The following is a 25,596-nucleotide window of genomic DNA, read 5'->3' on the forward strand; positions in this document are numbered from 1 at the left end:
CTTCATATAACGACATCTATCGACTAATTAAATCTTTCAGGTTTCGGTAAACTGGCAACTCTTACTTAACGTATACTGTCCAGTCACATTAAAGTGACCACCTGTCAAAAGCCTGAATTTTGCAGCGCGGACCATTGCGAGACGTACAGGAAGGGAGTCAACAAAGTTTTAGAAGTTACCGACAGAATCGTAGAGCCATGCTGAGTCCAGTGCCGTGGCCAACGCTAGGTTTCTCGTGGGAGGATCCATGGTGCGAACACTCCAATCGAGGTGGTTCCACACATTCTGGATTGGGCTTAAATCCGGGAAGTTTGGTGGCCAGAGGGGTACGATAAACTCATCTGGTGCTCTTCAAACCACGCATGTTCATTGCGAGCTGTGTGACATGTTGCATTGTCCTGCTGATAGATGCCACCACGCCGATGATAAACAAACTTAATGTACGGGTGGACATGGTCTCCAAGAATAGATACATGCTTGTGTTGATCGCTTGTGCCTTCTAGAATGGCGATACCACCCAGTGAATGCAAAGAAAACATTTCCTATATCATAACGCTCCCTCCTACAGCCTGGATCTTTTAGACGATTGTTGCAGGGTGTTTGATTTCAGACGTTTCACGTCGTACACACCAACAGTCATCTGTCCGGTGGAGCATAAAACGTGATTCATCTGAAAAGGCCACCTGTCGCCACAAGGATGGACGTCCAGTTGTCTTACTTGTGCTCAGATTCCAGGCTTCGTCGCCGATGAATAACAAGCAGCATGGGTGCGTTCTGCTGAGACCCATACGCAGCAACTTCACTGAGTGGTCGTTGAGGAGTCACTGTTGTTATCTCCTTGGTTCATCTGAGCTGTCAGTTACTCAACAGATGCACGTCTATTCACCCGTACACATCTCCTCAGCCGTCGATTGTCGATTACTCGTGTCATCTATGACCCGTGGTGCTCCACAGTTGCCTCAGCGCCTGTTTCGGATAGTGCAGTTTTGTCATGCACTGTAGACTTTAATCACGGTGGCAATCGAACTTAGCCGTTTCGGAAATGCATCCACCTTGGCTTGAAAGCCGATGATCATGCCCTTTCGGTCATCAGATAAATCTCCCCGTTTCCTCATTACGATAACGTCTGCACAGTTTTCCGGGTCCCCCCCCCCTCCTCCCCCCCCCCCCCCCCCCCCCGCGACACACTTTATGTATCCTCCACTGCTACTGCTCCCACCTGCTTTTTGTGAGTGGTTATTGCACATTGTCGTCGAACATAGGCGGCGGTCACGTTAATGTGACTTGACCGTGTAGCATGTAAGTTTAATTTCTCCACATTGATTAGTTTTGCAGTTAATTTGCGCTATTTTAAATGAACGGTCTCCTGATTTACATATCTTCTGTCAAATTTCTTCGAAATCTGTAATTTCAGTTTATCAGTCCTTAGGAAATGCTCTTGTACTCAAAACTGTGAGAGTACTGCCACTGCTCCAGGAAAATGAATCGGTTTCTGTAAAACCTTGACTATCGTTGATAATTTTAGTTGTAAGCCGACACGAGAAATTTGCAAAGTCATTAATACTTACCAAATGAGTAGTATCGCTGATATATTAAAAAAGGCGTCCTTATTATAAGTACACACATTTACGGAATTAGTGGAGGAGGAGGAGACGAGTGTTTAACGTCCCTTCGACAACGAGGTCATTAGGGACGGACCACAATCTCGGGTTGGAGAAGGATTGAGAAGGAAAGCGGCTGTGCCCTTTCGACGGAACCATCCCGGCATTTGCCTTAAACGATTTGTGGAAATCACAGAAAATCTCAATCAGGATGGCCGGATACGGGATTGAACCGTCGCTTTCCCGAATACTTTTCCATTGTTATTACAACGCAAATTGTTTTCTTGAATAGAATTTTTTTATCTTGCTCTATAAACATTTCGGCTCTCCGTTCGATACACGATTTATTGAAGTTTTTAGGTACGGTTATTACTACTGATTCCCACGGCATTTTAGACTCACACTTCAACTATGAACTACTGTTAGCTAATTTGTACATTATACTAACACATATTGAACACATTTCTGTACAGCTAAAAAATTAAATACTCTTTATCATTGATAAAGACTGTTATAACGATCATTTTAATTTGCATTTTTGTAGCTATTTATACCTTTTGCCTTTGATAGAAAACTTCGAATACTTTACTCGTAGTTACTTGGATATATATTTCTATGCGACCACTTCCGTGTAAAAATTACAACGAAACGTAACAGCTGTTCAGCAGAAACATTGCATCCGGTTCTCTACTTGCACAAGATTCGACATTTCTCATCACATTCTAATCATGCTTTAACACCGACTACTTTATCTCAACACCTGCTAAAATGATTTGCAGGTTTGAATTTTGTAACGAATACTATAAATGAAAAGTAAAAAGGAGAGAGAACAGCTGAGAAACAATACAAGATGGGCGAGCCACATTATCTAAGAGACGTCAAACATTTATTATATTTTATCCTGCACTTTCATTTTGGTTCTGGTATTTCAGTGGCCTTCAGAAAAATAGTAATCGACATTGTGTCTACAGTATATCACACACTCTGCTACTATACATTCTCGCGAGCTGCGACGTAGTCGCAGCAAAAATCCACAGTGATCCAGGAAGGTATTTACATCTTTGTTCCAGTTACAGATAAAATAATGTTTTACCAGGATATTAATTTCGGACACTAAAGACCACCTTCATACCGCGGTTAACACAATTTTCGAATTACATTCAAGTAGTAAGTCACACAAGCTTGCTTGTTCCACATACAATATTCTAGGAGGTATGTTGACTCAGTGAAGTGTCATGTTATAATGGCGTCCGGCGACTACAGATTTGCTTGCAGTACTCTTTGCAGGCTCTGTCCACTATACTAAAATGTTACAGAAAAATATTTAGAATACTAATATTTAATCTGCGGAGGAATTCGGAAGTAATACGTTGCACACTGGTAGTGCTGCAAGCATGCCAGTCGTCGTTACACTGCAATCTAATAAGTAAACATTTCCGATAGAACTTTGTGTGTGGTACTTCTATAAATAAGATGAAACTTGTTTTGCTTATTACTTTGACTATACCATTTTCACTTATGCTGAGTCAGTGTAATCAGAAAATTCTGTGCACTCACTTCTGAAGATGGTCATTACTGATCGTTAATAACCAGGTACAAAAATTTTTAGTTTCGTAACTGGAATAAATATATGAATTATATTTTCGTGCTTTAATTGGAAAATAGCCCACTAGTCACAGAGAATATTAATTCAGAATTTAATACCTGATACTGAATCAAAACCATACTCTTCGGAACCCCAGTCCAGTATCCTACAGCACTGCACAATCTCTCTAGAGACCAGTTCGAGCAGTGAGGCAACAAAATGTAATTGTTTATGTCAATTCAAGTTACGGTGAGTTACATAATGTAGCTATATGATGCTATCAGCGACGTGTTCCGACAGCCAGCTACCGAGCGTTGTCCTTTCAAGGGCGTCTGGGTGTGGCTGTAGCGGTGCCAGACGCCAACTCCTTCCATTGTACCGCCACCAGAGCGAAACGTATCACTTCCGAATTCCTTTACAGATTGTATATTAGTATTGCAAAATATAGTCTGTAACATTTTAGTGTAGTGTACAAAGACTACACATTTGTCTAATGGAATTCGTCCGTATTTTCTGAAGTGTTCCATCCACATGTCTCCACTTCTGTTTTTGCCTAGATTTTGTGGAATTTTCTCTCTCTTAACTAGCGTACACTCATTGTGCAACTTTTCTGTAGTTGTGGCTAATACTTTCTCCATCATTACGTAGCCTCGGAGAAGTGAGTTCAGAAGGGCATGCAGGGGTGTCTGCATAGCCCTTGCGTGAGCAGGGGAGAGTCACTATCGGGTCAAAACTTGGAGACGGCCTTCTGGAGTTCTAGATTAACTCAGTAGATAGAAGAAAAATCTGGCTCGTGTCCCGGCTCGACGCATAGTTTCAATCAGTTAGGAGTTTCAAAAAATTGGATTTTTCCCGAAGTCGTTTGTTTTTAGGTCGTTTCAACGTTATCAGAATCGATTAAATTCTGTCGTTTATCAGCGTACTGGTTCCTTTTACACGTTTAGAGTAGCATATGCACTAGCTGATCAAACGTAATTGGACACACACATGCAATGTGAAATGGGCCACTAGATGTCACGAAAGGCTGACCCGTCAGTATAGAAGGTGGCGGGAAGTAGTGTGTTGACGGTACGGAAGCAATAACAGCAGAAAGGGTTGATTAGAAGACCTCGGTGACTTAGACTGTGATTTAGTCACTGTATGTCACCTGAGTAACTGATCCATCAGGCACATTTCAGCCCTTATAAAGATGCCCAATTCGACTGTAGGTGATTAGATTGTGAAGCGCAAACGTGAAGGAACAACCTCACCTAAACCAAGGCCAGACAGACCTCATGCACTGACGGACTGCACTGCTAAGGGTGGTTCTAAAAAAAATTCTCATAAAATTAGCGCAAGAAATCACTCGTGAATTCCATAGCGCTACCAGCAGTCCAGCTAGTACAATGACTGTGTGTAGGGACTTAAAAAGAATGGGTTATAGTACTTGAACAGCTCCTCAGAAGGCACACTTTCTGTAGTCGGAACTAAGTGGCGCTTGAGGTGGTGCAAAGACTGACGTCACTGGACAGTGGATGACTGGAGACGAGTGATTTGGAGTCATGAACACGCGTACCCTAAGGTAAGGGTTTGTGTTTGACAAACGCCTGGAGAAAGTTACCTGTCCTCACGTGTAGCGCCAACAGCGAAGTACGAAGGAGGAGGTGTTACGGTATGTCGGTGTGTTTCATGGTTAGGGTGTGGTCCCCTTTTATTGCACTTAAGGAAACGCTAAATATGGGAAGATACGAACACATTTTCAGTGTTGCGTACTGCGTACTGTAGAGGAACAGTTCGGAGACTATGATTGTAACAGTCATTTCACTGCAAGCGTCCGTAGCAGAGTTGGAGCTGTCACAAAGGCGAAGGGCGGGCACATCCCATATTAATTTCCACTAATAGGTGTCCGGATACTGTTGAGCAGATAGTGATGTGCTGACTACGAAACCGTTCCTCAGCAATTTTTTGCCCCAAAAACATAGGTCGCACGAATTGCTCCTAATGTGTAGTGAAGGTGACTGGGTAAAGTCTCATAAATTGTACCCATTCAGCATTTTTCTGAATTTACTGAAACCTAATATAGTCGTACATTATCTAAATATAATACTAATAGTGTGTAGCCCATTTTGTCAGACATATATGCCAGAAATTCTAAAATAAAATTTCTACAATTTAAAAGATGTAACACAATTGATGGGGAGGAGCGAAACGGTACAATTTATTAGCAGATCTTGTAACTTGTACTACTGCTATTATCAACTGTACCATTAAAATTTTTATCAACTATAACAATAAATAGAGAAATTTGCTGAGTGTGACCAGTATTTATTTTTTTAAGACATCAGCAAGCAAATTTGAAGCCTTAATACATATTTATTATCTAAAATATTTAGTTAGTTTTGGATCCATGCTGAGCAGTATCAACATTAGCTACTCATTCAGATAAGCAGCTGTCAAATAAAATACTTTTCTCTTCCAACTTACTTTTGCACGCCTGGTATGGAACTGTACACAGAATTTTAGGAACTCTTTCTGCTGGTCAACTTAGTAGAGCTTTTAGAACTAGAGTAAAAGAGTATTGCCACTTTTGGTTTTGCCGGTTTAGGCCTACTTTTGTTTTCCTCAAATTCTTTGTTAAGGAGGAGCCTCCTGTAATGACTACCCATGATCGCAGCTCCAGATGATGTTGCTCTGCTTCTTATTCTATTTTGTAGGGATGGGACAGAGGAGTCATCTTTTGTGACTACTGACACTCTCTTACTTTAGATTTTTTTGTGGGAGTTGAAGATTCAGGAGTGCATAATTTTCATTACGTTCGTTTAATTTTTCTGGGAGTTCTTCACTTGTCAGTTCACTCTTTTTCTCTTCCTCATTCCTAGCTTCTGATTATGGATTGGGTTTTGTAGCCACGAAGTCCGACTCTCGAAAAATGTGAGGATCCAATGGCCAGATTCCAGTTCTGGAGAAGCAATTGACAACATTTAGTACGGTCACAGACCTGCCATATGACTCTCCTAACAGCTGAGCAATCATTGACTAATATTGCTGTTAGGGTTTGTGAGATGCCATTTGTCAGCTGCTTAGTTGTAATGACCTGCAAGTGACTTAAGAAATGAAACGTCTAGTGGCTGTAGCCTGTGAGTGGTGTGTGAAGGCCGACAAAGTAGACAACAGATTCAGTAGTGACATTGTTTGATCAGTTATTAGATCAAATCAACTGTTAAAGATATGCAGTGAACATTACTTTAAATATACCGGTACAATACCAAAGAAAAATATTGGTAAATTTATAAGGGGGTACCATATGTTTTTAAAACTTACTTTTTACTGCATAATGACTGGGGGGGGGGATTTTAAATAAGTATATAATCAGGTGACAAAAGTCATGTGATAGTGATATGCACGTATACAGACGGCGTTAGTGCCACGTACACAAGGTATAAAAGGGCAGTAAATTGGCCAAGATGTCATTTGTACTCAGGTGATTCATGTGAAAATATTTCCGACGTGATTAAAGCCACATACCCTGAAAGCGGAATGGTAGTTGGAGCTAGACACATGCAACATTCAGATGCGGAAATCGGTAGGAAATTCAATATTCCGAGATCAACAGTGTCAAGAGTGTGCCGAGAATACCGCATTTCGGGCTTTACCTTTCGCCATGGATAATGCAATGGCTGACGACCTTCACTTAGCGACCGAGAGCAGTGGCGTTTGCATAAAGTTGTCAGTACTAACAGACAAACAACACTGCTCGAAATAACAGCAGATATCAATGTGGGACGTACGACGAACGTATCCGCTAAGACAGTGCGGCGAAATCTGGCATTAATTGGCTATGGCAGCAGACGACGTACGCGAGTTCCTTTGCTAACAGCACGTCATCGCCTGCACCGTCCCTCCTGGGCTCGGGATCATACCGGGTGGACCCTCGACAACTGGAAAATCGTGGCCTGGTCGGATGAGTCCCGATTTCAGTTGATAAGAGCTGATGGTAGGGTTCGAGTGTGTCCCAGACTCCATGAAGCTATGGACGTAGGATGTCAACAAGGCACTGTGCAAGCTGGTGATGGCTTAATAATGGCGTCTGTTGTGTTTACATAGAATGGACTGGGTCCACTAGTCCAACTGAACCGATCGTTGTCTTCAGTAGACCATTTGCAATCATTCATGGACAGCATGTTCTCAGACAACGATGGAATTTTTATGGATTACAAAGCGCTATGTCACCGGGCCACAATTGTTTGTGATTAGTTTGAAGAACATTCTGGACAACTCGAGAGAATGGTTTGGCCAGCCAAATTGCCCGATATGTATCACATCGATCATTTATGGGACATAATAGAGAGGTCAGTTGGTGCTCAGAATTCTTCACCGTCAACACTTTCACAATTATGGACGGCTATAGAGGCAGTATTGCTATATGTTTCTGCAGGGAACTTCCAACGACTTGTGGAGTCCATGCCACGTCGAGTTTCTGCACAACGCCCGGGAAAAGGAGGTCCGACAAGATATTAGAAGGTATCCCATGACTTGTTACCTCAGTGTAGTTATATGACACATAAACTATAAATAGATTTTACATAACTGTAAGAGACAAATGCTTAGCTTCGTAAAAAGACATTTACTTTATCAGAGCACAAAATAAACTAGAACCATCCCGCGCCCTAATTATCAATGGCCTCTCGAACTAGTCACGTACAACAGCTAGATACAACGTAATACACATTCTCTCCAACATGCAGCATCACCATGCAGATATTTTGCTAGATAGGGTAGTGGTATAATTTAAAACGCGGTAAAATGTATAAGACTTTACCCTACTTGTACTTATGGAGTCACAGAATTTACTACAGATTAACAAATTGAGAAATGTTTGTATAATAATATATTTCCATAGCTGATCATATTTCCCTCGTACTGGAGGGTGAGTTTCAAATTTGAACTGTTATACATTTCGATCCCAGTAACGTTAGGAAATATAATCTGAAGTGCTTCTGTAAATCTGACAATTACTCATACGTAGCATTCCACAAAAAATGCTTCGTAACATAAAATGAAACAAATGGACGTTACACTCTGCGTTCAAACGAACATCGTTAACGTACATAGCCACAAAACCGGCGCATTAAACAAGCCAAGGCTTTAATCGGTATGCTCGGGAACATTCATCCTCTTGGAACGCTATACTACGATGAAATGCTGCAATTAAGCAATATTTTTTGTTCTACACGCAGCAGAACAGAAAGAGGCGTCTGTCGTGTTTCGCTGTGGAAGATTACAAAAGACCCGTACACCTATGATCTTGTTACCAAATTTATACCTTATTAACAACGGTCATATTATCAGTGTTAGCGGTGAAGCAAGATATTCATAGGCAAGTCCTGTGTTAACACTGGTTACGCCTGTAACCACTTTATCAGTGACCGAAATCTGACATTAGTAATGCCCGGTGTCTCGCGCAGTGAGTGTCTCACGTGTGTCCGCACAGCAGGATGCCAGACTTTAATTATTTTTCTTCTTGTGGCATTCGTGCTTACATAGTATCAGACAGTATAGTCATTACAGCCCCGTAATAATTAACATAGTTTATGGGCTTTGCATCCCTATCCGGTTCTTACTAATTCACAGAGACTGGGAACGAACACAACATGAAAACTGTGAGTGTGCCATCCCTTAATCTGCAATGTTGCATATTCTTAACAAATAATTGAGTCCCTGCTGTTTATTTTCTTCTTTCGCTTCATTAAAATGAATAAAGCAGACTGAAAGGCATAACCGCACATGTTCTATAATCGCCATTTTCCGAATGCGATGAGCATTTAGGACTTATATTGAAATTTTGGTTATTAGCAGAGTGTTTACCCATGCGTTTTTTCTGTGTGATGTGCTATGATAGTCTTTGGTAGCTACAAGTCAGTCACGATCGTGTACCATCACACGTTACTTGAACATGGCATGGATCTGCATAAAACCATGGGCGTCCTGTTTAAATATTTATTTAGCCACAACCATAGAAACAGTTATATGTTGAATATGGGGGAGGGGTGTGGGGGCAGGGGGGGGAGGAGTGAAGAACGCTGGAGGAGACATGGATATCAAACTCCAATAGAGATCAAACGCAGCATCTCTCCGCAGATGAAGTTTCTGAAGTCGAAGTACAATTTCGGATGGGACAAGATTGAGTAAGGTAACTGGCTTATCCTTTTCTAATGAAACAAGGAAGCTTTCGCCTCAAGAAAGTCGACAAGGGCAGAATTTTTTTAGCCAAATATTGTATTGGCTTAAAATGTTCCTTAGAGAGTCTATTTTTCAGATTCATTCATATAAAGTGTTCTATAAATGTTAAAATATATTGAAACCGCGATTTAATATATGGGGGTCTGGCGCATCCGAGGGCTCGAACGCAACCGATGTAATACTGTAATAGTTAACCTACGGAATATGGGTCCTGTTAGTTTCGGATAGTATCAACTAAAATACTATTCTCAACAGGATTTCCCTTCTTAACATGCTTAGCTTATGGTAAATAGTCTGAAAGCGCGTACTTATCTCACTTTCACTTAACTTGTCATTTCGCTTGTTTTTTATGCGAAGTAGAATTTGAATCCTTGGAAATGGCAAACAAACGTATTTACACGAGGGCTGTGCAGAAACTAAGTTACGATTGATCGCGAAATGAAAATCACAGTGAAAATCAGAAACGTTTCATTTGTAACAGTTAGCTACACCTTTCAGCTACTTCTCTACGTAGTCGCCGTTCTGACTCAGACATTCGTCGTAGCGTTGTACCAACTTTCCAATACCCTCATCATAGAAGGCAGCCGCCAGTGCTTTCCGCCAATTCTCTACGCTGGCCTAAAGCTCGTTGTCTGTGCCAAAATGTTGTCTTCATAGCCAGCGGTTCGTTGGAGCAAAGATGAAACTCAGTGGGAGACAGTTACGGGCTATGTTGTGGGTAACCAAACATTTCCAATTGAAACGATGCAGGAACATCTTCATTGCCCCTGCAGAATGAGGCTGAGAATTGTCTTGAAGAAGAAACCGCACGACAGTTATGTAATGTTGGTTGCATAGCTTCAGGGGAAAATTCTCGCCAGGCCCTCGTACTTGGCGGGAGACACTATTTTCTATAACATCTTTACGCGCTCACTAGGGGCTGAGGAATGAAAAGAGCGACATAATTCTACCTAGAGTCATACTAGAGACACTGCCCAACACATCTTTGCAAAGCTTTATCGGATTTTCATAGTCGTTTCCATTTCGCGACCGATCGTAACTTACTTTCTGGACAGCCCTCGTACGTATATAAAAGGGTCTAAAAGTAACCCCAATCTTGCAAACAACGCTTCGATTGGGAAGCAGAAGCCAGTTAATCGGTATAACTTATTCAAAATGACTGTGTTTCTACATCGACGATAAAAGGCCAACTGTACGGTGCATTGCCGATCGAAGGTTTGTACAGTTTCAATATTAAAAAAACACAGGTTGAAATTTTAAGCGGTTTTTTTTCAAAACATCATTTTTCAAGTTGGCAGGAGCTGTAACTCGTGAAATGTGCGTGCACTTACATTACACCATTTTGTAACTTGTGAGTCTCTGTTTTCTCTATTGTAGTACGTAGGATTTTTGCGATTTTTTAATTTCGAATTTTGGTACACTTTTCATGACTTCATTTTTGTCAAAAATTTGCCTTTTATTCAAGAGCGCCGCCATTTTGTTGAAAACCATTCTTTTAAGTAGCTCTACGTACTGTGTTAGACAATATCATCTCAGTTTCAAAGCAGTTTTTGAAATTTTGTTCTAGGTTGAAAATTGTGGCGTTCAGAACTCCTACTAATCGCCCTCGCACTCCGTGAAGGCCTTTCGTCGATGTCGTGTAGTGTCCTCTGGGTGCAAACTTTTTACTTAAAAAATATGTAAAACAATCTTAGAAGTGTACAGTAAAGGCCTAAAGTCAGTTTTGTAATTTGTTTGTTATTCTAGTGAAAAAATTCATGTATATCGTTTCCCAAATCGAGCGTCTCCGTGGTCTACCAACTTAAGTGATTTAGGGAAACCATAGGAAGTCTAAATGTGGATGAATAAATCGGAATTTGAATCGCGCTCCTTCAGGATGAAAAGCCAGTGTCTTAACCAATTCAATATTACCTCGGCAGGGTGTTGCAGAGTAGGTTGTACTGAGAAATAATTGTTTAGAAAAAATCTGGGTAAGTTGCGCCGTTCCCAATTTAACTAGCATTGAAGTTGGCCAATCAGGTCGTCTTCTAGCAGAACAAATGTTGCTTTTTCTTACTTAGCTTAAATTTATCACATCCGAAAAATGCACTTTGTAACTGGTAATGATCATCTGTTCAAGTTGTAGTTAATGGACCAACAAATGTCTTATCATTACCGTGTTTTAGCTCGTGCAATTGCTTGAATTTGCGCGTGCAGCGACTTAATTGGCTAACTTAGTCGCCAATTAAATCTGAAACGACGTAACATATCGAAGTTTTTTCATAACAAATATTTTTCATCAGAACGTACCCTGCGACACCCTTACAAGCTATTCAAACTGTTTCTGACCACCGTGCATAAAGACAAATCGTTGTTTAACGTTGTTACCACAAATCTTACAAATTACTGACCGATTTACTTCAGATTTTTAAATGATACTCTAATAAACGTTCGAACGGACATAGGCTACATATTTTTAATATATACAATACTCGTATGTAAATATACACACGTAGTTTATGAAGGGAAAACGTTGTTAGAAAAAATCTCGAAAAGCTCTTGACCGATTTAAATCACAATTTTACACGACACTCCAATAAACGTTTGGACGGACATGTGCCATAAATTTGTTTTAAATGTGTAAGGTGTTTAAATATACACTCCTGGAAACTGAAATAAGAACACCGTGAATTCATTGTCCCAGGAAGGGGAAACTTTATTGACACATTCCTGGGGTCAGATACATCACATGATCACACTGACAGAACCACAGGCACATAGACACAGGCAACAGAGCATGCACAATGTCGGCACTAGTACAGTGTATATCCACCTTTCGCAGCAATGCAGGCTGCTATTCTCCCATGGAGACGATCGTAGAGATGCTGGATGTAGTCCTGTGGAACGGCTTGCCATGCCATTTCCACCTGGCGCCTCAGTTGGACCAGCGTTCGTGCTGGACGTGCAGACCGCGTGAGACGACGCTTCATCCACTCCCAAACATGCTCAATGGGGGACAGATCCGGAGATCTTGCTGGCCAGGGTAGTTGACTTACACCTTCTAGAGCACGTTGGGTGGCACGGGATACATGGGGACGTGCATTGTCCTGTTGGAACAGCAAGTTCCCTTGCCGGTCTAGGAATGGTAGAACGATGGGTTCGATGACGATTTGGATGTACCGTGCACTATTCAGTGTCCCCTCGACGATCACCAGTGGTGTACGGCCAGTGTAGGAAATCGCTCCCCACACCATGATGCCGGGTGTTGGCCCTGTGTGCCTCGGTCGTATGCAGTCCTGATTGTGGCGCTCACCTGCACGGCGCCAAACACGCATACGACCATCATTGGCACCAAGGCAGAAGCGACTCTCATCGCTGAAGACGACACGTCTCCATTCGTCCCTCCATTCACGCCTGTCGCGACACCACTGGAGGCGGGCTGCACGATGTTAGTTACTCAATATTCTAATGAAAGTGTGAACGGATACAGGCTACATATTCTTTTAATATATTTATAAATTGGGAAAAGTTGCTAGCAAAAGTATTGGAAAGTTCTTGACCGATTCACTTCAAATTACATTTGGACAGACATAGACTATAACATTTTAATATATATGGTATATACGGGTAAATTTGTACGATATTTATAACAGGGAAATATTCTTAGCAAAAGTCACGAAAAGTTCTTGACCGATTTACTTCATGTATTTAAACGATATACTAATAAACATTTAGATGTACACAAGCTATATATTTACTTGTTGCTATGGTTGCTGCTTCTGGGCTTCGTGACTGTGTAGAATAATTACTTATTTGTATTTTCAGCCACCAGTCACTTTCGTTTGTTTTATATTTAATTTAACATACTCCTATGAGTTTTGAGCGTGTTCTGTTCATCTTCAGGCGTTTATACATAACGAAAATTTTTACTTAAAAATAAAATGACTGAGACTAAATTAACATAGGAATTTTTGTCTGTTGTTCGCTGCTGACGTGGCTGTTGGGGTATTTGGAGATGGGGATGGGCAGTGGTTGGCCAGAAACTGAGTCTGCTGGTGTGGAACTGTGTCTCGTTGTTTATTATGATGCACCACCCTGTTTGGGGTGCAGATGGTTTTGCATCAGTTGTTATGGCGTGAAAAACGTGTGACACAGTTTCTTATTTGTCAAATGTTCACTTACGATTTAGGCGTCCCAAAGCTTCATTTGCATCATTGGTACACTGGCAAAGCTCTTGTGAAACGTTGCACTCTTGTACTATTTATTTTGACACTTAGGTTGTTGTTGTTGGTGAGGTTTAAGTAGGAAACTTATTCACAATACAAAACCGCCAGATAGAGATTTTGATGAATCTGGCATTTACAAAATTACCTGCAACCAATGCAACGAATATTATATAGGCCAAACCTTTGAAAACCGAAGAGAATCTCGAAATTTTGCACAAAATTAGAAAAATGCAAAAGAATGCATACGATGGAAGAAATGAAAATTTTCATTCAGAATACGAAATATGGAAACAATGTTCTTAATTAAATAACCAGGTTCAAGAACTCAAACTTCTTGTGTAGTATTAACCCATTTCTAATGCAATAGATTTAAGATGAGTCAATGTAAAACAAACGACTACTAGGCCGTCAGTATCGCGAATATCGATGTAAAATGTGAGAGCTGACATTCACTCAGTCACCGCAAGGCCGCCATATTGCACTAAGTTTATAGTGTTTAAAAGAACGCAGAAAAATTTGTGTAGTGAATTACGTCGACGAAGAGAGCAAAAATAAATAGTGCAGTAGTGCAACGTCTCACAACAGCTCCGCCAGTGTAAAAATGATGCAAACGAAAATTTGGGACACCAAAATCGATAGGGAACAACAGCCAAATAAGAAAATGTATCACACGATTTTTGCACTATAACAACTGATGCAAAACTATCTGCATCCCACGCAAGCTGTGGTGAGACATAGTTCCACACCAGTAGAAGAGATTACTGGACATCAGTTTTTGACCAACCACTGCCCCCCCCCCCTCTCCAAATACGTCAACAACCTCGCCAGCAGCGAACAATAGACAAAATGTCCTATATTATTTAGTGTAAGAAACTTTATTTTTAAGTGACAATTTTCTGTATGTTTAATCGCATGAAGATGAGTAGAACATGCTCGAAACGCTTTGCAGTTTGTTAAATTAAATACAAATAAAAAGTGACTGGTAACAGAAAATTGATATATACAGGTTTTCTTTTAATTCTGACTTTGAGATAGAAAATTCTGCGTTGTGCTGTTCTGTGAAAGTGTGGGGTTTCGTTTTCTTTCACGAAGTCAGTTTCAACTACCATAGAAGGGCATGTAAACCATTGGACAATTTCTTTTTCCCACATATATGTTTTCTGTTCATATGTATCTGCAAAGATAGACAAAGAGAATAGGGGGGGGGGAGGAAGAGATGGACACATGTTGGGGGAGGGGAGGGGTTTAGGATATATATCCAATTCCCATACTTATTTAACAACAATACTGTGGAGCAGTGCTGGGTTCACTAGTCATAGTTATGCTCGACAGTACGTATAACTATAAAAACAAAGATTTGCCTTCTACACTCTATTCTAATGAGACCTACGTTTACTTGAAACCAAATATCTGACATCATTCTCAAATACGTCGAAGGAGTCTCAAACAACAAATTACTGACTTGAACAGTTCATGGATTTATCGAGTTACAGAGACTGTCGGACGTCACTCAACGACATGGGTACATTCTGAGAAACGTTAATTGCGCCTATTTCATCGCTATGATAGGAGTTATTGCGGTTTAGTTTGTTTCTATACAATCGCATGTAAATGTGCAGGATATTTAAGGCGTATGTATGAGGAGCTATGAAAGGGTGTCGTTTCATATAACAACGCAGTACCCGCCTCTAGCGCTAAGGCCGCTAGCGTAATCCTACAAAATCCTTGAAATAACCAACAAGTCAGTCGAGTCTATTGACTATTGAAGATCGCACAGGGAGTTACCATAAGAAGTAGAGCTCACCCATGGACACCCAGTATATTACTGGTACTCTTAAAATCACAGAGGGAATTCTGTAAAAAATCCGAAATGAAAGGAACTTCAATACGAGTAAGATTTTGGGTGAACTGTAGATGGAAATAGTGCACACATTCCTCAGCCAAATAAAACACGACGATATAAGGGCAGTCAGATTGAAACGAGACAGGTGTAAGTAAACAGTTTATTATTTTGAAAGTAAACGCCATAACTGTTAACACATGTATTCTACTGTGGGGCAAGACGGTCAATGCCTTCACGGAAAAATGTTCGTGATTGCACACGGAACCACGATTGTAGCCAGGCGTGCATTTCTTCGTCTGAAGCAAATCAACGTACCGATGTCGGTCGGTGAGGCCTGGCGCAAAGTCAGCGTTCCAAAACATCCTAAAGGTGTTCTATAGGATTCAGGTCCGGACTCTGTGCAGGCCAGTACATTACAGGGATGTTATAGTCGTGTAACCACTCCGCCACAGGCCGTGTATTATGAACAGGGACTCGATCGTGTTGAAAGATGCAATCCCCATCCCCGAATTGCTCTTCAATATTGGGAAGCAAGGAGTTGCTTAAAACATCAATGTAGACCTGTGCTGTGATAGTGCCACGCAAAACAAAAAGGGGTGCAAGCCCCATCCATGAAAAACACGATCACACCATAACACCACCGCCTCAGAATTTTACAGTTGGCACTACACACCCTGGCAGATGACGTTCACCGTCATTCGCCATACCCACACCTTGCCATCTTATCGCCACATTGTGTACCGTGATTCGTCACTCCACACAACGTTTTTCGACTGTTCAATCGTCCAGTGTTTACCCTCCTTACACCAAGCGAGGCATCGTTTGGCATTTACCGGCGTGATGTGTGGCTTATGAGCAGTCGCTCTACCATGAAATCCAAGTTTTCTCAGCTCCCGCCTAACTGTCATAGTACTTGCAGTGGATCCTGATGCAGTTTGTAATTCCTGTGTGATGGTCTGGATAGATGTCTGCCTATTACACATTACGATCCTCTTCAACTATCGACGGTCTCTGTCAGTCAACAGTCGAGGTCGGCCTGTACGCTTTTGTGCTGCTTCACGTTTCTACTTCACTATCACATGGGAAACAGTGGACCCAGGTATGTTAAGGAGTATGGAAATCTCGCGAATCCCACGTACAGACGTATGACACAAGCGACACCCAATCACCTGACCACGTTCGAAGTTCGTGAGTTCCGTGGAGCGCCCCATTCTGCTGTCTTACGATTTATAATTACTACTGTGGTCGCTGATATGGAGTAACTGTCAGTAGGTGGCATAACAATGTACCAAATATGAAAAACTTATTTTCTTGGGGCTGTCCGGATACTTTTGATAACATAGTGTACATAGTTCTTCATGCAGTCACAGTTATATACCGTCCGCTCCCTACCTACACTGTTGGCTGGCGGTGACAAATTACGTCTTGTTAGCTCACTCAAAATGTATACAATTGAATAAAGTCAGAGTACGTCGCGGGTCATAAGCTGGTGTCAACAACTCGCAGAATCTCTTGTAGTCGGTCAGCGATCAAAATGTTTCTTTTCGAATGCCGTACAGTCTAGGCTCGGTATTCTAGTCAGGCAAAAAAGCCGTGAGCATTGAGAGAATCATCCAACCGACGCACCAGATTGAAGATAGCCGTCTGATAAAACACCGTATCCTGCTTCGTGAAGACGTCCGAAACCGCCTGTGGCACATCCTTGTCTGACAAGGGATCGAAGGCGTGATAATGGCATGGGGGGAGGTCGGGAGTACAATACTGATGCTAGAGTGTCTCCAACTTGAGTCGGCGTAACTTTTGTGTTACGATAATTGCCTTACGGGGACATGCCTTATAATGAAGCAGCATCACTCGTTGTCCCAGTTTTCCCTGACGTTTCATCTTAATTGCATGCCGTAATTTCTCCAGAATTCCTCATTACCGTTGTCCAGTAATGGAGGCACCATGATCAATAACCAATGGGCCCCGGTAATCAATGAATAGAGTGAGCATCACTGTTCCAGCAGATGACTGTCTCTTGAACTTCTTGGGACTGGGAGACGACGGAGATACGACTGCATCGTCGACGCTTTCGACTCCGGTTCTCAGTAGTAGCAGCCAAGGAAAGAATAAGAGCACGTCAGTCCTGTCTGGACACATATGGTAATAACGTCGTCATAGTTCACGTTCTCTATTTACTGCACGCTCGTCGTAAAGATAGAATGCCTCACTGATTCCTTACCTACATGTCGGTGCGTGTATATCCGCAACCGAGTAACGCTGTGTTGCATACACACGGCAGCAACGCCCTCAAACGGAAACTTTTTGATTACTCCTCACAGTAACGCAATGTGAGCTAACAGTGTGCCCATGAATTGCTGCTAGTTTAAGAAGTTAATACTCTCTGCTAGTGGAAATACTGCTTCCTGGAAATGGTAACGCAGGATGGGAGGGGAGAGGGAGGGAAGGTCACTGACAATCAGTGGCGATGGTACGTTGGAGTGTACATGTCTTCCAAGTCTCTCATTTTCTGTAAAATATCCCATAAACCACACAGCAGTCCCATCATTTACAGCGTCCGCGATGCCGACAAATGTGGAACTTTCGCACCCACCTGACACTGCTACCACCTGCCTCAGGTACCAACCAAGTATTGGCCACACGAAATAACCCTTCAATTCTCTGCAGGTTGGCTCTTCGCTTGGTAATGGTTCCTTTGCCAACCCATTAAGAAGTGGCAGTGTCTTTCTGTCGTCCCCTTCAGCTTAGCAATTCGCCTCCGTAGCCGACTCCGCTATCACATGCCTGTCGGAGGCAGCCGGTTCAAAACCTGGTGCTGGAAGAAATTCTCGCATCAAAATAAATTTAACCTGGATTAGATTCAGAGCTTCCTATAGAGTAGAGACATAAGACACTGTTCATGGTGATCCGTCAGTCGGATTCGAACATTAAGCACGACGGGCCACTCGGTGTTAATCAAGAGAAGTAGCGCATGTGCCACAACTGTGTTCCACAATGTCCCTTCTCCCATTATAATACAACACAAACGTCAGACTACACTGCGCACATACCCATTACAATGAAATAAACTGAACAGATACACTTCAGGCACAGCTCTCATACACACTGTCAAAAGAAGCCATTTTCTACGGAGCAAAAAATCCCTTTCCAGCTAGGCGGCTGAAGAAACTCTCAGTGTCTACCTTCGAGCAGAGGCATACGACTTGGTTTATTGAGGCTTAGCAGCACTGATCTCGTGACCCGCTGGTCACCTAATAATGCGTGTGACTGAATCCCATATTTTTTGCAGAGCATCATCACAGAGAATGAGTTCAGATACTAAAATCACGATCTCCAACAGAATAAGGAACCATCATTCTCTGCATCACATTTTAATGGACGTCCAACTATGTCCCATCAACTTTTTGATCGTACCAAAAAAAGAGATTTCCACTTATGTCAAGAAAGACACATTTTGGCGAATGGAGATACACTCCTGGAAATTGAAATAAGAACACCGTGAATTCATTGTCCCAGGAAGGGGAAACTTTATTGACACATTCCTGGGGTCAGATACATCACATGATCACACTGACAGAACCACAGGCACATAGACACAGGCAACAGAGCATGCACAATGTCGGCACTAGTACAGTGTATATCCACCTTTAGCAGCAATGCAGGCTGCTATTCTCCCATGGAGACGATCGTAGAGATGCTGGATGTAGTCCTGTGGAACGGCTTGCCATGCCATTTCCACCTGGCGCCTCAGTTGGACCAGCGTTCGTGCTGGACGTGCAGACCGCGTGAGACGACGCTTCATCCAGTCCCAAATATGCTCAATGGGGGACAGATCCGGAGATCTTGCTGGCCAGGGTAGTTGACTTACACCTTCTAGAGCACGTTGGGTGGCACGGGATACATGGGGACGTGCATTGTCCTGTTGGAACAGCAAGTTCCCTTGCCGGTCTAGGAATGGTAGAACGATGGGTTCGATGACGGTTTGGATGTACCGTGCACTATTCAGTGTCGCCTCGACGATCACCAGTGGTGTACGGCCAGTGTAGGAGATCGCTCCCCACACCATGATGCCGGGTGTTGGCCCTGTGTGCCTCGGTCGTATGCAGTCCTGATTGTGGCGCTCACCTGCACGGCGCCAAACACACATACGACCATCATTGGCACCAAGGCAGAAGCGACTCTCATCGCTGAAGACGACACGTCTCCATTCGTCCCTCCATTCACGCCTGTCGCGACACCACTGGAGGTGGGCTGCACGATGTTGGGGCGTGAGCGGACGACGGCCTAACGGTGTGCGGGACCGTAGCCCAGCTTCATGGAGACGGTTGCGAATGGTCCTCGCCGATACCCCAGGAGCAACAGTGTCCCTAATTTGCTGGGAAGTGGCGGTGCGGTCCCCTACGGCACTGCGTAGGATCCTACGGTCTTGGCGTGCATCCGTGCGTCGCTGCGGTCCGGTCCCAGGTCGACGGGCACGTGCACCTTCCGCTGACCACTGGCGACAACATTGATGTACTGTGGAGACCTCACGCCCCACGTGTTGAGCAATTCGGCGGTACGTCCACCCGGCCTCCCGCATGCTCACTATACGCCCTCGCTCAAAGTCCGTCAACTGCACATACGGTTCACGTCCACGCTGTCGCGGCATGCTACCAGTGTTAAAGACTGCGATGGAGCTCCGTATGCCACGGCAGACTGGCTGACACTGACGGCGGCGGTGCACAAATGCTGCGCAGCTAGCGCCATTCGACGGCCAACACCGCGGTTCCTGGTGTGTCCGCTGTGCCGTGCGTGTGATCATTGCTTGTACAGCCCTCTCGCAGTGTCCGGAGCAAGTATGGTGGGTCTGACACACCGGTGTCAATGTGTTCTTTTTTCCATTTCCAGGAGTGTATGTTGAAATGACAGAACTACTTCATCTGTTCGCTTTATTGCATGATGGCATATTCCGTAGTTTTGGTGCATTTTCTACTAAATATAAATAATTTTCTGCAAACATTGTGTAGTAAATAGCAGAACATACTTAATTTTGTATCACATGGCAGAATTTGTTTCCGTTTTATTCCCGTATTGATCACGGGATGAGTGACTGCATACCTGCCTCTATGCGCAATTAGTCTAATCTTATTTTAGTGGTCCCTACAAGAGCGATACCTATGGTGTTGAAAATGTTCCTAGGTTCTTCACTTAATGTTGGTTTTTCAATCTTTGTAAGTAGGTTTTCGTGGAATAAGTTCCATCTGTCTTGAAGAAACAGTCAATTCAAGGCATTTCCGCGACGCTTCCCCTGAGTCGAACAAATCTGTGACCATTAGTGCTGCCTTTCTTTGTACACGTTCAATATCCTTATTAGTCATATTTTGTATGGGTCCCAGACACTTGAGCATTATTCTTATGTGGGACGCACAAGTGTTTCAATAGTTGTTGCCTTTGTAGAACGAGTGAATTTCCCAGTACCCTGCCAATGAATCTCCTTTACCATATTGAGCCTATGTCATCATTTCATTTCATGTCCCCACAAGCTGTTATACCCAGTTATCTGTATGAGCTGACGGATTGCAGTTGTCACTTAATGATGTTGTATTCATGGGCTACTCTACGGCTAGCCATTAAAATTGCAATACCATAGAAGCGACATGCAACAAACGTCAAATTGGCGTGAAGCGTACAACATGCTTGTACTGTGTGGGACAAATAAAAGTGGCGCAAAGAACGGAGTACCAGGGTAGAAAGAAACACAACAGAGGGAAGGAAATACAGTATTAACCTGACTACACAGCAGATGTTGGAAGAGATAACCATTCATTTGTTGGAACATTTTGGTGATGGTCAGCAATGTGCTGAATGCGGACCGAAGGTGGACTGCTAGAATCGCAGCAGTCTCATCCCAAATGTTCTGCAGCAGTTGTTAGAGACTATGAGGGCTGTTGCGGTAAACCTTGGACTTGAGGGCTCCCCACGCAAAGTAACCTGGATGGCCAGCTAGGGCCGCGACAAGACTGACTTCTAACAACTCTGTCAGGCGTCAGGATTGTGTGAATGTGCTCCAAGGTTCGGCCGGCTGTATGGGCAATTGCTCCGTCCTGTTGGAAGTAATTGTAGTTTCTTCCTCCTCCACTCCACATAACCTGTGATTCTGTGAGTTGATATAACCACTCACGTGAAACCAGGCTCATCAGACATAAAGACCAAATCCATGTCCAAGCTATTCATTGTTATCTTAGTAAACAGCCACTCACAAAAGTGGAAGCGCCGAGGAGCATCCGCTGGTTTTATTGCATCAGCAACAGACTCTCGGTAGGGATGCAAGTCCACACAATCGGCGTGATATGGTGGTCTCTTACAACAGACGTTGAGTTAATTTGGTAGGACTCTGAAGCATTTTCTGGTGAACTGCAGCCACGTTTTCTGGTTTTCGGGCAAGTTTCGGAATGCTTTTTGGCTTGTTCAAAACAGATCCTGTCTGACGCCATTTTTGGACTAAGCGTTGTACGGCACTCTCTGCTGGCACTTTGACACGATTAAACTTCTCAGCAAACAGTTGACCACACCATTCTCACGACATTGTTGTCACGTAACTTTCCACAATTAACACCCGCTATTCCACTGTGAGTACGATCGTCCCCTTTGCACTGCTCCACTCACACTGCCACAGCCCTCACTACGCTCTGAACCGCTGTGGATCACATGGCGGGCGTACACGTAGTGTGGTTATATGCATCCATTCACGTCCACTTGTATCCACTCATTCAGACCACTTTTATTTGCCCCACCCTATATATGCAAGTGATGAACCTTTAAAAGCAGCCGCACACAGTAGGCAGGCGTAACGTCAGTCTGTACATAAGGAAAATTACGCTGCTGGTTTCTCATATAGTAATCGCATTTGAATGTTGGTAGTCTACCAGCACGTTTCGGAAATCGATAGCGGCAGGATCGAGACCTGTCGAGACTGTGGTTTATCGTTCTGCAGTATTGCTGCTCGCGTTTGAAGGGATCCTACAGATGGCATGCGAATAATGATAATAATGAATTGATGGGCTCAGGAAGGCCGTACTTAACGCCATGTATGATCTCAGTGGCCTTACACGACTAACACCCGAGAGAACAGATATTTTTTATGCTCGGACGACTGGAGTAGTACAGCCATGTCAGCACATTTTGTCAGGTATTGGGCTTGTTTGCAGCGAGACAAGTATCCACACAGACAGTGCAGTGACGTCTGGTGCATCAGACGACCATGCGGCAGCAAAGCGAGGCTCGCTGACTGGTGCACCCCGCCATTTCCTCCCCCCCCCCCCCAAAAAAAAAGCGTGTGGTACCACGGTCTGGTGCAACTCTTTCAAATGGATGCCACCTGGACGATTTGCATGTCTTTAAAACCAATGGTACCCGGTTTTCCTCGTACGGTCACCCATCTAAGTACTAGTCAGGCCCAGCATTACTTACCTTCGGTGATCGGGCACGAACCATTGTTACCAAAGACAACACATGGTACCAGGCCGTATTTTCAGACGAGTTCCGGTTTTCTGCACTACATCACGGTGAATGTATCGATCGATGTATCAAAGGAGAACGAACGTCGTCAGATTGCGATCATCGTCAACATACAGGCCCTGAACCTTGGCCTGATGCTATGGGTGTCACTGTGTGCGGTCATAGTATGGAATGATACACTACTGGCCATTAAAATAGCTACACCAAGAAGAAATGCAGATGATAAACGGGTATTCATTGGACAAATATATTATACTACAACTGACATGTGATTACATTTTCACGCAATTTGGGTGCACAGATCCTGAGAAATCAGTACCCAGAACAACCACCTCTGGCCGTAATAACGGCCTTGATACGCCTGGGCATTGAGTCAAACAGAGCTTGGATGACGTGTACAGGTACAGCTGCCCATGCAGCTCTAACACGATACCACAGTTCATCAAGAGTAGTGACTGGCATATTGTGAGGAGCTAGTTGCTCTGCCACCATTGACCAGACGTTTTCAATTGGTGAGACATCTGGACAATGTGCTGGCCAGAGCAGCAGTCAAACATTTTCTGTATCCAGAGAGGCCCGTACAGGACCTGCAACATGCGGTCGTGCATTATCCTACTGAAATGTAGGGTTTTGCAGATATCGAATGAAGGATAGAGCCACTGGTCGTAACACGTCTGAAATGTAACGTCCACTGTTCAAAGTGCCGTCAACGCGAACAAGAGGTGATCGAGACCTGTAACCAGTGGCACTCCATACCATCACGCCGGGTGATACGACAGTATGGCGATGACGAATACACGCTTCCAATGTGCGTTCACCGCGATGTCACCAAACACGGATGCGACCATCATGATGCTGTAAACAGAACCTGGATTCATCAGAAAAAATGACGTTTTGCCATTCGTGCACCCAGGGTTGGGTTGGGTTGGGTTGGGTTGTTTGGGGAAGGAGACCAGACAGCGAAGTCATCGGTCTTATCGGATTAGGGAAGGATGGGGAAGGAAGTCGGCCGTGCCCTTTCAAATGAACCATCCCGGCATTTGCCTGGACCGATTTAGGGAAATCACGGAAAACCTAAATCAGGATGGTCGGACGCGGGATTGAACCGTCGTCCTCCCGAATGCGAGTCCAGTGTCTAACCACTGCGCCACCTCGCTCGGTCGTGCACCCAGGTTCGTCATCGAGTACACCATCGCAGGCGCTCCTGTCTGTGATTTATCGTCAAGGGTAACCACAGTCATGGTCTCCGAGCTGATAGTCCATGCTGCTGCAAACGTCGTCGAACTGTTCCTGCAGATGGTTGTTGTCTGGCAAACGTCCCCATCTGTTGACTCCGGGATCGAGACGTGGCTGCACGATCCGTTACAACTATGCGGATAAGATGCCTGTCATGTCGACTGTTTTAATGATACGAGGCTGTTGGGATCCAGCACGGCGTTCCGTATTACCCTCCGGAACCCACCGATTCCATATTCTGCTATCAGTCATTGAATCTCGACCAACGCGAGCAGCAATGTCGCGATACGATAAACCGCAATCGCGATAGGCTACAATCCGACGTTTATCAAAGTAGGAAACGTGATGGTAAGCGTTTCTTCTCCTTACACGAGGCATCACAACAACGTTTCACCAGGCAACGCCGGTCAACTGCTGTTTGTGTATGAGAAATCGGTTGGAAACTTTCCTCATGTCAGCACGTTGTAGGTGTCGCCACCGGCACCAACCTTGTGTGAATGCTCTGAAAAGCTAATCATTTGCATATCACAGCATCTTCTTCCTGTCGGTTAAATGTCGCGTCTATAGCACGTCATCTTCGTGGTGGATCAAGTTTAATGGCCAGTAGTGTAATTATATCTGTCGTCCAAGCTCATGCCCTGCCATTTCACTGTTGCTACCAGAGCTGGTAGCTGTGAGCTCTACATTTCTCACACTGTATACCCCTAAACCACTTACAAATTCAATCAAGTATTCTTACTGCTGTATTGCATACGCGCAGCAGGTAAAATTTCGTGATTTACTATCGTTGCTGGCGTTTTTCTTTTGACGTTCCCAAGTTTACATTACTACAGTTAGCAATGCACATGACCTACCACGCTAGTGGCTGAGTGCTAACGTCTGTGTGCAGCGCCGGCGGTGCTGGGCGGCGTGTCGATCCTGTTCCCGCTGCCGGCCCCGCGCGACCCCTACCACGAGCTGCACCTGCCGCGCGACCCGCCACTCTACCCGCAGCTGCACTCGCCGCCGCACACCGCCTTCTCCTGCGCCGGCCGCTCCTGGGGGCTCTACGCAGACGTCGATGCTGCCTGCCAGGTAAACGAGACGCTGATCCCCTTTGCCTAGTTCTGTATCCAAAGAAATCCTGCCACCTCAGTCTTATGAGGGGCGTTCAGTAACTAATGCAACACATTTATTTTTTTCTGAAAGCAAGTTGGTTTTATTCACGATTCCAATGTGCTATAGTATTCCGCACTCTTTTGGCTGCGAACACCTGTTTATCAAGATAATCTCCGTTTCAGTCTCGTAAAGACGCAAGCAATTCTGCACCGATGCTCCTACGTTGCTTTCAGTACCCCAACTGGTGGACGAATGTGTCAGCACTACCAACAGAGACATCCAGTTGAGCAATGAGGTGTTTGATTGTCA

General features: G+C 43.8%; 1 protein-coding gene across 1 annotated transcript in view; it reads left to right on the forward strand.

Moving 5' to 3' along the window:
- Nucleotides 1-25,596, forward strand: part of LOC124722993 (U-scoloptoxin(01)-Er1a-like) — a 98,258-nt gene that overhangs the window by 42,902 nt on the left and 29,760 nt on the right. Inside the window, exon 2 of the mRNA XM_047248164.1 lies at nt 25,079-25,263. Coding sequence (XP_047104120.1) covers nt 25,079-25,263 — 185 coding nt within the window. The remainder of the gene's footprint in view (nt 1-25,078; nt 25,264-25,596) is intronic.

Source organism: Schistocerca piceifrons, chromosome X (assembly GCF_021461385.2).
Source record: "Schistocerca piceifrons isolate TAMUIC-IGC-003096 chromosome X, iqSchPice1.1, whole genome shotgun sequence".
In the NCBI taxonomy this organism is placed as follows: Eukaryota; Metazoa; Arthropoda; class Insecta; order Orthoptera; family Acrididae; genus Schistocerca; species Schistocerca piceifrons.